General features: G+C 45.6%; 1 protein-coding gene across 1 annotated transcript in view; it reads left to right on the top strand.

The window, feature by feature from the left end:
• The window catches only part of Arl3 (ADP ribosylation factor like GTPase 3), a 46783-nt gene that overhangs the window by 16911 nt on the left and 14887 nt on the right, over positions 1-14985 (top strand). The window contains exon 3 of the mRNA XM_028774590.1: positions 3944-4060. Within this exon, the coding sequence (XP_028630423.1) occupies positions 3944-4060 (117 nt within the window). The remainder of the gene's footprint in view (positions 1-3943; positions 4061-14985) is intronic.

Genomic DNA, 14985 nt, shown 5'->3' with positions numbered 1-14985 from the left:
GCACATAAAGACATGCTCATATGCGCACATAAAGACATGCTCATATGTGCACATAAAGACATGCTCATATACACACATCTGTGGATGGATGCATGTACTCATTTGTTATTATTTCCCTAAAATTATTTTCTAGTAGGTTGTGTGGATCTGATGAATTGCAAAATTTGTTTTGTTTTCAAGATAGGGTTTCTTTGTGCAGCCCTAGCTGTCCTAGAACATACTCTGTGTGCAGACCAGGCTAGCCTCCAGCTTAAGAAATCCACCTGCTTTTGCCTTCCAAATATTGGGATTAAAGACATGCACCACCATACTCAGTGTGATTTACAGAAGTTTAATAAGTTATCTTTTTAAAATTACGTTTGCATGGGCCATAGCAGAATATGCAAAGATCAGAGCATATGGAAATCAGATGACAATTATGGGGATTGGGGTCTTCCTTCCACCCTGTGGGTCCTGTGACTAAATTCAATCGCCCTGCTTGGTGGCAAGCACCTTTACCCGCTCAGCCATTACTGGCTTGAGTTTAAGTCTAAGGCAATGCCTAGTTTGTGCAGGGCCCTGGCTTCAATCCCTAGCACAGAAAAAACAAAACCAAAAAGCCAGAAGTTTAAGGAGATGATACATCTGGTCACATCACAGCATTTACAACTGTTTTGTCTGTTTAATTCCAGAAAGGGTTCAATAGTACTTAGTTCTATATTTAATAGCAATTTTAAAATTCTACTTGAGTAGAATTTTAAAATTATACCTAGGCATGGTGACACAGTCCTATAATACCAGCAATTAAGAGATGGAGGCAGAAGAATCAGAAGTTTGTGGCCTTCTCAGCCACCACATAGTGAGTTCAAGGCCATCCTGAACAACATAGATCCTATCTTAAAAAAAAAAAAAAGAGGAGAAAGAAGAGAAGTAGAAGCAGAGGAAAAGAAAGATAAAGGAGGAGGAGGAAGAAGAGGAAGAGGAGGAGGAGGAAGAGAAGAAAAAGAAGAAGAAGAATGAGAAGAAGAAGAAGAAGAAGAAGAAGAAGAAGAAGAAGAAAAGAGAATATTTCAGATGCATTCAAGTTTTTTGTCAGCAAGTTGCCATGAAGCAGCCACTGTTGCTTTCATGATAAGTTGATGCTATTTCCCTTCAGAGTTCTTGAGCAGATAACTTTTTCGGTCATGGGTGATTTAGAAGAGTCCTACTCAGCACAGTCCCAGTTCTCCTCTGTAAGTTCCTCTGTGGAACCGAGCGAGTGACAGTGCTGCCTGTGCCACTGCTCTGGGCCAAGCCTGATGGGCTAGGCAGCAGTGTTGGCAAGCTGCCAGGTGAAGCAGATGGTTTTGGAGGCATCCCCAGACCCACATAATTCCAGTTACTCTGGATGAAATGTCACGGATGCTGTAGCAAAGTATTGATTGGATATTCAAATCCTGGATTCCCTTTATCATTCTTGCCAGAGAATATTTTTCCCTCTTTCTCATGCAGTGCTTTCCTCCTGAACCCCAAAGGTCTTGTTAGTTTGTTTCTCTCTACAATAATTCCCAGTGGCCATGACTTGCTCTGCTTGAGTTTTACTCTGAATGCTAAAAACAAAGATTTTCCTGTCCTTCTTCTCTTCCTTCCTTCCTTCCTTCCTTCCTTCCTTCCTTCCTTCCTTCCTTCCTTCCTTTTTATTTTCTTTTTATTTATTTTTATCCATTTTATTTTTTTGTGATAGGGTCTTAGTCTGAAGCTATGGCTAGCCTGGAACTCACCAAGTAACCCAGCACAATGGTGTTGAACTTGCAGCAATCCTCCTGCATCAGCTCTCTGAGTACTGGGATTAAAAGCATGAATCCCGTGCCTGGTAGAAGTTTTTCTTTTCCAATTCATCCAAGGTACCTCCTAAAGCAGTTTCAAGGGAGCCCTTGTTGGCTTCTGTCATGGTCTGTGACTCAGGCCACCACTTCTGAGACTGAATGTGTGATCCAGCAGACGCCATCTCCTCACTCCTCTGACAGTCCAGCTACAACCCCCTCTGGCCCACGGTTGCCTCAGCTCAGCTCCTGTCTCTCTGTTGAGACATTTCTTCAGAGTCTCCAGATTTGCTTGTCTCTCTTTAAACTTATCATCTGTACTTTTCTCTTGCCTTTGACTTCAGCTTCTGCTTCCTGTCATTTACATATAACATCCTGTTAAACTTAACATCTTGAAGACCGCATGAGGAGAGGTCTGTGTTGATCACAGGTAATCCCATGTCCATTATCCTTAGCAACATACAGGTTTACAAATACATAATATGGATTTGTCCATGGCTTTGGAAAGGTGGACCCTGGGGCTCCATGAATGTTAGGCAAGCTCCCTGCCTCCAGGCTGCACCCCAGTCGTAGTATATATTCCTTATTCTAGAAAACATCATGTGAGCCAGGTGTAGTAGTACACACCTCTAACCCCAGTATTTGAGAAGGAAAGCAGGACTACAGGGGTCCATCCTCTGCTACTTAGCAACTTCCAGCCCAGCCTGGGCTATATGAAAGCTTAACTCGGAAGAAAAAAAAAAGAAGGAAGGAAGGAAAAAAAGTAGCCTTCTTGCCTGGATATTATTATCAATGATTCTACTGAATGAAATAAACATTTGTAAGTAAATATCAGTTTGTAAGTAAGCCGTTTGCAGTATTAAGGGTATCACATTGTATCATAACTGGCAGAGTACTTAAGAACTTATGTAAAAAGTAGCTATTAAAATTTGGGAGTAAGAGCCGGGCAGTGGTGGCCCACGCCTTTAATCCCAGCACTTGGGAGGCAGAGGCAGGTGAATTTCTGAGTTGGAGGCCAGCCTGGTCTACAGAGTGAGTTCCAGGACAGCCAGGGCTACACAGAGAAACCCTGTCTCGAAAAACAAACAAACAAAAAAACCAAAAACAAAAAACAAAAAAAAATGGGAGTATGGAAGCTGGAGAGATGGCTTAGAAGTTAGAGCCCTTGTTAGTTTATTTTCGGGACTGGGGAGATGAGACAGGTTTCTATGTGTAGCCCTGTCTGTCTTGTCTGTCTGTCTGTCTTGGAACTTGCTCTGTAGCCTGGGCTGGCCTCAAACTTCACAGAGATCTGCCTGCCTCTGTCTGCCTTTGGCTTGTGAGGATTAAAGGTGTGCACCATCCCGGACAGGCGTGCTCCTTGTTACTCTTGCAGAGAAGTCAGGTTCAATTCCTAGCACCCAAGTGTTACCTCACAGCTAACTCACAGTAACTCCAGTTCCATGGGATCAACTGCCTCTTCTGACATCAAACAAAGCATGTACATGGTGCACATACATACATGCTGGCAAAGTATTCTTATTCATTAAATAAATCTAAAAAAGTAAAACATAATAATAATATCTGGAAATAGTGGCCTGGTGCAACTCACTATTAATCTTAGCACTTGAGAGGCAGAAGCAGGTGTGTCTTTATAATGTCAATGCTAGCCTGGTCAACAGAGTGAATTATACTTCAAAAAGGGGCTGAAGAGATAGCTCAGCCATTAAAGAGTTCTGAATGCTCATCAGAGGACCTAGGTTCAGTTCCCAGCACCCACATGTTGACTCATAACTCCAGTCCCAGGTATCTCTTCTGGCCCCCACGGGCACTGCACATGTGTGGTATGCAGACATACATTCAAGCACTCACATACCTAAAATTAAAAAGCCAAGTATGGTGGTACACACCTTTAGTCCCAGCACTCAAGAAGCAGAGGGAGACAGATCTTTGTGAATTTGAGGCCAACCTGGTCTATATAGTAAGTTCTAGGACAGCCAGAGCTATATAGTGACATGCTGTCTCAATAAATAAGTAAATAAATAAATATCTGGCGATAGAGCTGACTGATGCAGCCTGCGTGTTGTATGCCTGGAGCCCAGGCTCAGCCCCTAGTTATTAAATGTAACTTTGTAAGAATTAATTGGTCCTTTTTTGTTATTTTTACCCCTTGTCTCTTTCAGGGATTTAACATCAAAAGTGTACAGTCACAGGGTTTTAAACTGAATGTATGGGACATTGGCGGACAGAGGAAAATCAGACCATACTGGAGAAGTTATTTTGAAAATACTGATATTCTCGTAAGTAATCATGACATGCTTGTCTTCGCTAACATTGATCTGAGTGAGCAGGGCCAGCAGAAGGCTGCAGATTGTGAAGGAATAAGATGTTTGGCTGACTGTTAGTGACAGTGTTGTGCCCATACCCACACTGGCAAAGTGTTGTAATCTCCACAAAATGAATAACAAAGGCGGTCAGAAGATCTTGCCCTGGCTCTGTCTTCCCTAGTAACACCTTACGTCTCCAGAAGAGAGTGGCAGTTAAGGGGTCTTGATCAGGTTTGGTTTTCTGTCAGCTAAAGAATTAAAGGGCAAGAAAAAGCTGTAGAAGCACAGGCAGTCTGAGAGAATCGCACTCCACATAGAGTCAGTAGCTGAAGAAAGGTGTTTGCTGGAGATGAGGAAGCACATACATGCAGCCGACACAGAAAGACTCGCATACACACGTACACTCCACAGGCACACACACCCCACGTGCACACACACACATCCCACACACACACATGCAACCCCCATGCATGCACACACACATTCCACAGGCATACAGACGTGTGCACCAACACTGCCCAGGTTCTCCCCTGAGATGGACAAGACTTGCAAATGTGTCAGAGGTGAGGGATGACAAAAGAGAATCCAAGGAGATCTTCATTCGGATTTGTTTTGGTGTTTCCTGTTTTGTTTTGTGACAAGGTCTCATGTGGCCCAAGCTGGCCTCAGACTCACTCTGTAGCTGCTGACGACTTTGAAATCCTGGTCTTCCTCCTTCCAGCACCCTCATTATCATGATTACAGATGAGCCACCTTACCCAGTTAGTGGTTTGGGGTTTTCTTTCCCTTGAATCAGGGTTTCATTGTGTAATTTAGGCTGGCCTGGAACTCAGAGAAATAATCCTGCTTAGCTTCGTGAATGTTAGGATCCAGGAGGAGCTATCGTGTCTGCCACATCGTTGTTCTGGGTGAAAGGAAGTATATATATTAACAAGGTTGAGAGCATGTGCCTGGGCAGCAGTGGATGAAGAAAGGAACACGGTTTGCATCGTTAAAGAGCTTCCGCTCATGGGAGACTTCAGAGAGGCAGCCGGCGGCATATGAGACTGAAGCTCACGTGAGAGTTTCAGGCTAGAAATAACTTGGGACTCATCAGTATGTGCATTGTAACTAAAGCCTTGAAATTAGATGAGGCCACAAAAGCTGTGGCTGAGAGGGAAAGGCCCTGACACTTGCCAGTTAGGAGAGGAGCTAAGCGCTTTCCATTGCTGTAGCGCCGCCACCGGCACAATCAACTTAAAAAAAAAACGGTTCCGTCGGCCTCTCCAGGGCCTGCGAGCCCTGTTCTGGGCCTTTGGCAAGGCTGCAGTGTAGCAGGCAGTGCATTGTAGAGGAAGCCTGATTCCCCAATTGGCGAGGGTCTCACAGTTGCCCTAAGTCGTGCTCTCAGTGGCCTACCCCACCCCCACCGCCACCTCGGCCTCTGTGCTTCAAGGTTCCCCTTTCCTGAGGCTCCACCCCAGCGGCCTTGCCTTCCAGGCTCTAGCATCAGGTGTGCACTGCCGTGCAAGTTCTCACTTCCTTTTTCTTTGCTCGCTCGCCTTCAGCTGTGTCACCTTACAGCTAAGGTCACCCCATCACCCCTGACTGTTCATGTGCTTTGCAGGCACTCTGCCTTTGCCACTATCATTCCTCTCCTCCTCTTCCTCCTCCTCCTCCTCCTCTTCTTCCTCTTCCTCCTCCTCCCCTCTTCTCCCTTCTCCTTCCTCCTTCCTCCTTCTCTTCCTCCTCCTCCTCCTCCACTACCCCCTCCTTCTCCACCCCTAGCCCAGGGTCTCACACCTGCTGAATGGCAGGCACTCTGCGCTTGTGCTGTGTCTCTGGCCCCACTTCATTCATATTTTCATTTATTTAATGCCTGTTCCTCTCACAATAGAGATTCCATGATAACAGGGACTTTTGTATTTTTTTTAATTTCTATGTATTATTTGTGTGTGTGTGTATGTGTATGCATGCACATGTGTATGAGTACATGCATACATGTATGTATGTGATGTGGACGTGTGGCTGGTGCTTAGGTACATGTGGAGATCAAAAGACAGCCTTGTGGGTCAGTTTTCTCCTTCCCTCTTCTGTGGTTTCCAGGGATCAGGTTTGGGCCCTGCTCAGCCATCTTGCAGGACCTGCTTTTTGTTTTGTTTGTTTTGTTTCCACCTGTGTTATTGGTTCCTGGAAAAGTACCTCAGAGAATAAAAGGAAGGCCGTTGAAGACAGTTTTTTGACATGAGGTAGAGTGCGGAGTTACAGACTTAAATTGCCTCCCAAGACTTTGTGTATTCTTGAGTCCAGGCCTGCTACTTCCCTCTCTGAGCGAGAAGGGTGGCACAGAGGAGGGGCTGTGTGAAGTGCAGAGCATGTCCACTCACTGGCATTCTCTTCTGTCTCCTCGTTTTTCAAGACAGAACTTCTTTGTGTAGCTCTGGCTATCCTGGAGCTAGCTCTGTAGACCAGGCTGGTCTGGAACTCACAGCTCTCACTGCCGCCACCTCCCGAGTGCTGGATTAAAGGCAAGCACCACTACTCTGGCCTCACTACATTCTTAACTTAGAATGTAAAGGTATGCTACCCTTAGCAAACACACTGCAGGCATTACATCCTACAAGCGCACCACGTGTCTGGCCCTCTGAACAGGTTCCAGCCTGTTCTTCATGCTGGATTATCGGCTCAAGTGGATGAGAAGAAACAGACTGCTGTTCACCCATCTTTCACCGACTATTCCTTCTGTATATATATAAGACAGGCTCGAGCTCGAGTATGTCCCAGGCTGGCCTTGATCTACCTCTGTACTGAGGATGACCTGTTCTCCGGGTTATCCTGCCTCCAATTCCTAGAAGATGGGATTCCAGGTGTGTGTTAGACCCAACCTTATGCGGTCAGTGCTGCAGATCATACCCGGAGCTTTGAGTAGACTGGGTGTCTTAGTTAGGACTTCTGTTTCTTTGATAAAACACCATGATCAAAAGCAACTTGGGAAGGAAAGGGTTTATATCAGCTTACACTTCCAGCCAACATTTCAGCACTGATGGAAGTCAGGGCAGGATGCAGAAGCAATGGAGGAGTGCTGCTTATTCGCTTGCTCCTCATGTTCAGTCTCCTTTCTTATACCATCCTAGACTACCAACCCAGGGGTGGCACCGCCCACCATGGGCAGGGCCCTCCCACATCAATCATCCATCAAGACAATGTACCAACCCGGGGTGGCACCGCCCACCATGGGCGGGGCCCTCCCACATCAATCATCAATCAAGAAAATGTTCCATAGGTTTGCACAGAGGCCAGTCTGTTCAGAGGAATTTCTCAATAAGATTCTTTCCAAATGATTCTAGCTTATGTCAAGTTGACATAGACTTAGGCAAGCACTGTACCAATGGAGTTACATCCCTGGCCCCTACATATTTTTAGTTTAAAAATTTTAGATTTACACAATGCTCAGAAACAAACTAATATAATGAAACCCAAAATATAAAACCACCACTCAGCTTTATTCTGTTCATTGGGCAGTCTTGGTTCGCTGTACATTTGGGTATTTTAAGGCAATCTTGGACATTGTGGTTTTTTTTCTTCCTTTTCATTCACAAATACTTGAAATATGCAAAAAAGTATGTCTAAATTGAGAGTGTTGTTTTGATCTCAAAATTAAAAACAAAGCAGGGCTTACCATCCAAATATCAAATACTCAGACACAAACTTAGGCATAAGCCTATGTGTTAAAAGCTTCACAGCTAATTAAAGAGAATGTTTTTCTAGTATAAATGAGGCTCTGGGTTCAATTCCCAGCTTTGCCAAACTACATAATTACATATAAATCAGATTTTACTAAATAGAGAGATATTTTATATTCATAAATAAGAAAACTCAATATTGCTATCAGTTAATATTTAACTTACCTAATAGATCAATGTAATGTCAATCAAAATTCTGGGTAATTATTTTGTAGTTATTGTCAAACTGATTCTAGTGTTTTATGTGGGAAGACAAATAGTCTAGATAGTCCATGTAACTGAAGAATTAGCTGTACTGCTGAATCTCCCAACTTCAAGATTAACTCTGTCTGAGTGAGGTACCAGGGTGGCAGAGACAGGTGAATCCCTGTGAGTTTGAGGCCAGCCTGGTCTACATAGTTCCAGGACAGCCTGGAATTCTGAGGCAGAAAGACCATATCTCTGAAAACCAAAAAGGAAAAAAAAAAATTACTCTAAAGCTACGGCATAATCAAGACAGCATATATAATAGAAAAGACATAAGAATCGATCAGTGGGGCTGAGAGATGGCTCAGCAGTTAAGAGCACTGGTTGCTCTTCCAGAGACCCTGAGTTCAAGTCCCAGCAACCACATGGTGGCTCACAACCATCTGTAATGGGATCTGATGCCCTCTTCTGCTGTGTCTGAAGACAGCAATAATGTACTTATATACATTAAATAAATAAATAAATAAATCTTTAAAAAAGAATTGATCAGTAGTGTGAAGGGGGACAGACTATAACCCCACGAAGATAAATGAGCTAAAGGAGTCCCAGAGGGAGGGGCTTACAGTATACGATGCTGGGCCAGCAGGTACAGTCACACACCAAAAACCAAAGCCATCTAGACATAGATCTTATTCCTTTCATAAAACACCCAAAATCAAATTGAGAAGATGGGGAGGGGGTAAGACAGGGTCTCACTATAGAGCCCTGACTGTCCTAGAACTCACTGTGTAGACCAGGCTGGCCTTGAACTCACAAAGATCTGCCTGCATCTGCTTTCTGAATGCTAGGATTAAAGGTATGTACCACTACACCTGGCCTCTCAAAATCAAATCTTAGACACATCTAGATAGAAACCCCAAACTATATACCTTTTAGAAGATACTACAGGAGGGCATCGAGAGGACTGTGGGTTTGGTGATGGTGACTCCAGAACACAGTCCATGAAAGGGGAAAAGCTGAACTCCACAAGAATTTAAGCCTCCTGTTGTACGAAAGGCACTATTAATAGAACAGAGAGGACCAGTGAGACAAGCTGTTGTGAGACAAACTTCCTGCGGACTTCAGCATGGGTGTCAGCTCACAAAGCTGGAAACCTGGTGCCCAGTCACAGCCTGCAGGCAGCTCAACAGGTTGGAGTGTCTGTTATGGTTTGTGGGGCCTCAGGGGCCTCCCCGGCCAACCACCCACAGGGAGGTAGCCCACCTCAGCACTGGGGTTTTCATTCAGTAACCTCTGGCCTCCAGGAATGTCCTTTTCCACCCAAGTGGATTTTTCCCTTTCCTTTAAACTGCCCCTGCCCAGTCGAGTTGTAAGGAATAGCTGGAAGTGCCGTCGCCCCTGCTTGTCTCTCCAGTGGCTTTTCAGATCTGTACAACACTCAGGTTAGCGTCATGTCATCTATATAACAAAACCTTTCTCAGAGGATGGGCAGGGACCACCCTAGCTTCTAGCACTGAACCAACCATTGTTCAGCCTTCAATCACACAGTGATCACAGATGCACAGACCACCACCCCCCTCTCGGCCCCTCAGTGTCTTTTATTACTTTTAAGACAGTTTTTGTTTTAGCTATGGGTTCCAAGCTCTCAAATCCCAGGAAGGCCTCCTGAGGACAAATCTAACTTGTACTCTCTTTTCTTTCTGGCCCCCAAACCTTAAGAATCGGCAAGCCAGCACCCCATCTCATCCTCTTGGTTATCTCAGTCACATGCCAGCCAGAGGCTAACATGAAGGATGCTGCCATATCTCTTTCTCTTGTTGCAACTGCTCCTGTACACAACCGCTCCTGCCTGGTGGCCACCTTGGCCTCTGATGCATTTCAAATATGCACAACAGCGGCCAGGCAAGCTCTGCTGCTGCTGGGCAACAGTCTCCACCTTGTGCATTCATCTCCAAGACTGTAAAATTTCCTGTAAAACTTTAACTGTTGTTTTTAGGGCATCTCTGTATTCACATGGTGGACCCCACTCATCAGACAGGCGAGTAACCCCATACCATACAGATGAGGACAGATGAGGACTGCCATCCTGGGATTAAACACACACACACACACACACACCTAATCCTGATGGCTCAGCCCCAGTTGCACGTCTCACTATCCAAAGCAAGAACCATGCAACTGCTGGCATTTGCAATGGCACACTAGCACCATACAAGAAAGGGCAGCTGCATGGGAATTTCCTGCACAGATTTCCCCACTCCCACTTCGCAGCCTCGGTTGCACGTCTTACGACACATAGCCAAGGCCAGCACTCCTTTGGACCCATCCCTGTTCAGGGACCAACTATGTTATGTGACAAGCCTTTTCCTGGGGAGGTACATCTGCTCATCCCAGATAGGGAGCCCACAGCAGACCAAAGTACGGACACCACCAAAGGCAAACTTGGTAAGCCAGTGAGTTTTATTGGAGCTACTTACAGGAATGTGGGTGAAGAATTGCTTTACAGGAGCAGAAATGCCTCAGAGCCCACTGGTTTCTGCTTCTGCAGGCAGCTGGCCTGCCTGGTGCCGCAGCCTTCGATGCACCGTGGCTGTGTGGAGTCTGCCTTACAGCTTGAACTATCTGAGTTGCCTTTGTAACTCAGCTTTCCTCCAATGAGAGAGACCCTCACCTTTTATTGCTTACTCTGACAGGGGTGGGCCTGGTGAATCTGTTTAGTTTCAGAGGCTTCCTGAAGCTATTTTGAATCGTTTACCTAACCAGGCACGGTGGCATATACCTTTAATCCCAGCACTTGGAAGCAGAGGCAGATGGATCTCTTGAGTATGCGGCCAGCCTGAACCCTATCTGAAAAAAAAAAAAAAAAAAAAAGGAAAGAAACAAAGTCTAGATGTAATTCCAGTACTCTGGGAGGTAAACAGATCTCTGTGAGTTCAAAGTTCAAGACTAGGCTGGTATACTTACCAAGTTCCAAGTCTGTCAGAGTTATATAGTGAGACACTATCTTTAAAAAGATTTTTTAAAAATAAAATAAACTGGGGGAAAAGCAAGGGACGTTGCTTTAGGTGCAGTGCCCAGAGAAGCGCTGTATGAAAGGACACTAGTGAAGCCCCAGATTCTTAGAACATCCTGGTCCGCACGTAAGTGTGATCTGAGCCCTAAGCTCCGCCCTCTTGCTGCAAGGTAAATGAGCCATAACCCTGGATCCCACATCCTCATAGGCCGAGAGTGCCCAGGAATAAATAACATGCCACCCAGCGAGCATCAGAGCAGCCTTTCGCCGAGAGTGTGTACAAGGTGATATTTAAGGTTGAGAGTCCACCTCATTATCTTCCAGTGCTGTTGGAGCTTTGGCAGGTTTTGGAAAGCTGCTGAGTGTCGGGTTCTGAGTAGGCAGCCTTGAGACTCAGCTCTGCCTGCCTGCCTGCCTGCCCGTCTCATAGCAGCCCTGAGCGGGTTGATGAATTCTGTGTGTTCGTCTGGGTTTAATAGTCTTCCATTGTTAGTTGAAAAAGACCTATTACACTGGACGCTGTACCCTGCAGGAGTGGGATTGAGGCTTGACACATTTCATTGCCTGGTTAAATCTTTTCAATTCTCTCTGGAGTGCCGTGGTAAAACCTAGCTTTCGAGCAGTGGTGGCCAGGTTGATCCAGTCTGCCTCCTGTTTTTGTGTAGCCTGTGATCGAGAATGGTTTTTTATATTTTTTTAAGAGGTTTGAAAAAAAAAAAACAAAAGGAAAAATACTGTTTTGAGACATTGTACGAATGACGTGGAATTTAAATTCTGGTGTCCATAATGAGGTTCTGCTGGAACCTGGCCACCTGCATTCGTTCCTGCGGTCCCACAGTTGCTTTCTTGCCGTAGTGGCTTGGCTCTGTGTGTGTGAATGAGACTCCATGAGCCACAGAACAGTGTTTCCTACTGACTGCTCACAGAAGTTTGTTTGCCTTCACTTTAGAGCATGCAGTGGTTCTAAGGGTTTGGAGGTCAGGGTTATTCTGTGGAACAGTGATAGTGAGAACGTCTGACCTCAGCTGAGGAATTTTGGGAAGCAACTGTAAAAGAACTGAAGTATAATGGAAGGGAGGCACGTGGGCGTCTTCCGGTTCTCTGTGACAGACAGGTGTGGTGGTGCACGCCTTTAGTCACAGCTCTCTGGGAGTCAGAGGCTGGTGGAAGGTCGACGGGAGCCCTCACAGGCCATGGTTACGTAGTGAGACTCTGTCTCAGAGAGGAAGAGGAGGAGAGAAGGAGAGGGAGGAAAGGAGAGACAGAGACAGAGGACCTCAAGAGGAATGGATGTCAAATGCTTTAAGATAGCTGTCTCTTTTCTCCTATATTGGGCCACCAGAGACAGAACTCACTAGCAACTGAAAGCCCTAGGATGTGCAGGTACCTAATTTAGCAGTTCTGTAGTCCTCTTAGACGTCAGCTCCAGCTATGAGTAAAGCCACACTTCCCTTGCCACCTCTTGCTGCCTACCCTCTTGTGAAGAACTGAGAAGCAATAAAATGGCCAAAAGGTGGCAGCAGGAAGGAGGAGGACAGGGATGAGAGAGGCTTACTGGTCAGTGAGGAGAGACTCAGTCTCTGGAGCCAGAGCTGCCCTAACTCTAAGAAGGAGTTTTCTCAGGTCCTCCCACAGCCAAATAAGAATTCAAAAGCAACTGCCATAAGCAAATAAAAAGAACACCCGAGATGCTAGGCCACTTAAGCCTTCTGGGTGCTGGGGAGGAAAATCTTGCAGTAGAATAGGTTTTATGACTTGATATTTGAAGGACTCTACCATGTTAAAGTCAGAAGCACAAATACTTAACTTTCTCTGATACTTCATGACTGGAGACCAGGAAAAAAATGTATTAATGATCAGTTTGTTCTGAATTAAAACAAAAGAGAGCAAGACAGGGGTGGGGGGGAGGGTAGTCCTATATGCCTACACAGGAACACACCCAGGGCACTGAACAAGCTAGAGTCAGGTCATGGAGAGAGGAGAATGGGAGGTCTTGGGGGACAGTTCGTGGCCCCCCTTCAGTTTCATCTTGTTTCTCATAAAATAAGGGGGGGGGGGGGCTGAGAGATGGCTCAGCAGTTAAGAGCACTGGCTGCTCTTCCAGAGGTCCTGAGTTCAAGTCCCAGCAACCACACGGTGGCTCACAACCATCTGTAATGGGATTTGATGCCCTCTTCTGCTGTGTCTGAAGACAGCTACAGTGTACTCATACATAAAACAAACAAACAAACAAACAAATAAACAAATGGGGTAGTTACTTTCTAGACTTGATCCTAGGATTTTTGTGTAGTACTGTTCAGATTCTATAAACACAAAAGCTGAAAGAGTTGGTATGTGGTTAGAGCCATCCTTTAGAGCATGATAGCGAAAACAGGAAGTGAAACTTCCTGTCCATTAAAGAGTGGCAAAGGTTTGACCAGGGGATGGCTGTCCCTTATGCTCCCCTCTGGACTCTCTGGTGCTCCCCTCTGGACTGTCTGGTGCTTGGCTGGTTGGCTCTTTAAAACCTTTTGCTCCCTACTTTCCTGTCTCAACCATCTCTATTCTTCTTTATGCTTATTTCTCATGGGTGGCATGCTTGCCATGGCATACCTATGAAGTCAGGGGACACTGTGCAGGGTCCTTCTCCCTCCCTCCTTCCCTACCCCCCAGTCACACTGGCTCTGCCTTTCTTTTCTGTCATACCAGATGGTCCTCGTTTCTCCCCTCAGTTTTATCCTCGGCCTTTGGCCCTAGCATACCTTCCTCCTACTTTGTGATTTATGTTTTGCTCAGTGACCTGCACGCACCCTTCAGGGTGCTGACTCCAGAAGTCACCTGGCTTCCCGGCCCTCCCTCCCATTCTGAACTGTGTCTTGTCATGATCCTCCTAACTAAGCTGTAGACTTGCAGGTAATTCTGTTTAGGCTTCTCCCAAGCATTCATTCTTTCTAAACCTGTTTATGTGTTGTGCGTGTTGAGCCCCAGGCTGGAGAGGTGGCCCCAGAGTTAAGAGCATGTATTGTTCTTCCTGAAGGACCAGAGTTTAATCCCCAGCACCCACGTCAGCAGCTCAGCAACTGCCTCTAACTCCAGCTCCAGGAGATGTGACGCCTCTGGTCTCCTCAGGCTCCTACACACATGGCCTCCACACATACGTACACATGATTAACAGGTTTTGTAATAAAATCTGGGGCCGGGCGGTGGTGGCACACGCCTTTAATCCCAGCACTTGGGAGGCAGAGGCAGGTGGATTTCTGAGTTCGAGGCCAGCCTGGTCTACAGAGTGAGTTCCAGGACAGCCAGGACTACACAGAGAAACCCTGTCTCGAAAAAAAAAAAACAAAAAACAAAACAAAACAAAAAAAAAAGTCTAAGCTCCCAACATACTTAACTAAATAAATTTAAATATTATTTAAATATAAATAAGTACGCAAAATTAGCGTGCTTTGCATAATTACTTACTTTCAGTATCAGGTGTGGAATGTCTGTGACGACGTCCACAATCCACTGATCATTCACTGACACTGAGTCTGTGTGGACCACCAAAAGACCACTGAAATCCCACACCCCACTCCTGCCCCACCCTACCAAATGGAAACACCAGCCAATTTTGAGAGAAAATGTAAACTTGGATTCTCGAATAATAGTGAACACTAGTGACTAAATGAAAGAATATTGTGCAAAGAAATTATCATTCTCTTTTCCAAAAGAAGAGATTCCAGTGTAGCAGAGAATTTGCATCAATAGCAATCTTATGTGCACTGCAGGGCCCACTGTTGAAATTTAAGGAGTGTAATGGTGCGAACTGAAGTTTGGTTTCTTGTTTGTTTGTTTGTTTGTTTGTTTGTTTGTTTTTCGAGACAGGATTTCTCTGGATAGCCCTGGCTGTCCTGGAACTCGCTCTGTAGACCAGGCTGGCCTCGAACTCAGAAATCCACCTGCCTCTGCCTACCAAGTGCTGGGATTAAAGGCGTGTGCCACCACCGCCCGCCTGG

Source organism: Grammomys surdaster, unplaced genomic scaffold (assembly GCF_004785775.1).
Source record: "Grammomys surdaster isolate TR1022 unplaced genomic scaffold, NIH_TR_1.0 66, whole genome shotgun sequence".
Taxonomy (NCBI): Eukaryota; Metazoa; Chordata; class Mammalia; order Rodentia; family Muridae; genus Grammomys; species Grammomys surdaster.
Note: the sequence above shows the minus strand (reverse complement) of the source record. Positions and strands in the feature narration are given on the sequence as shown.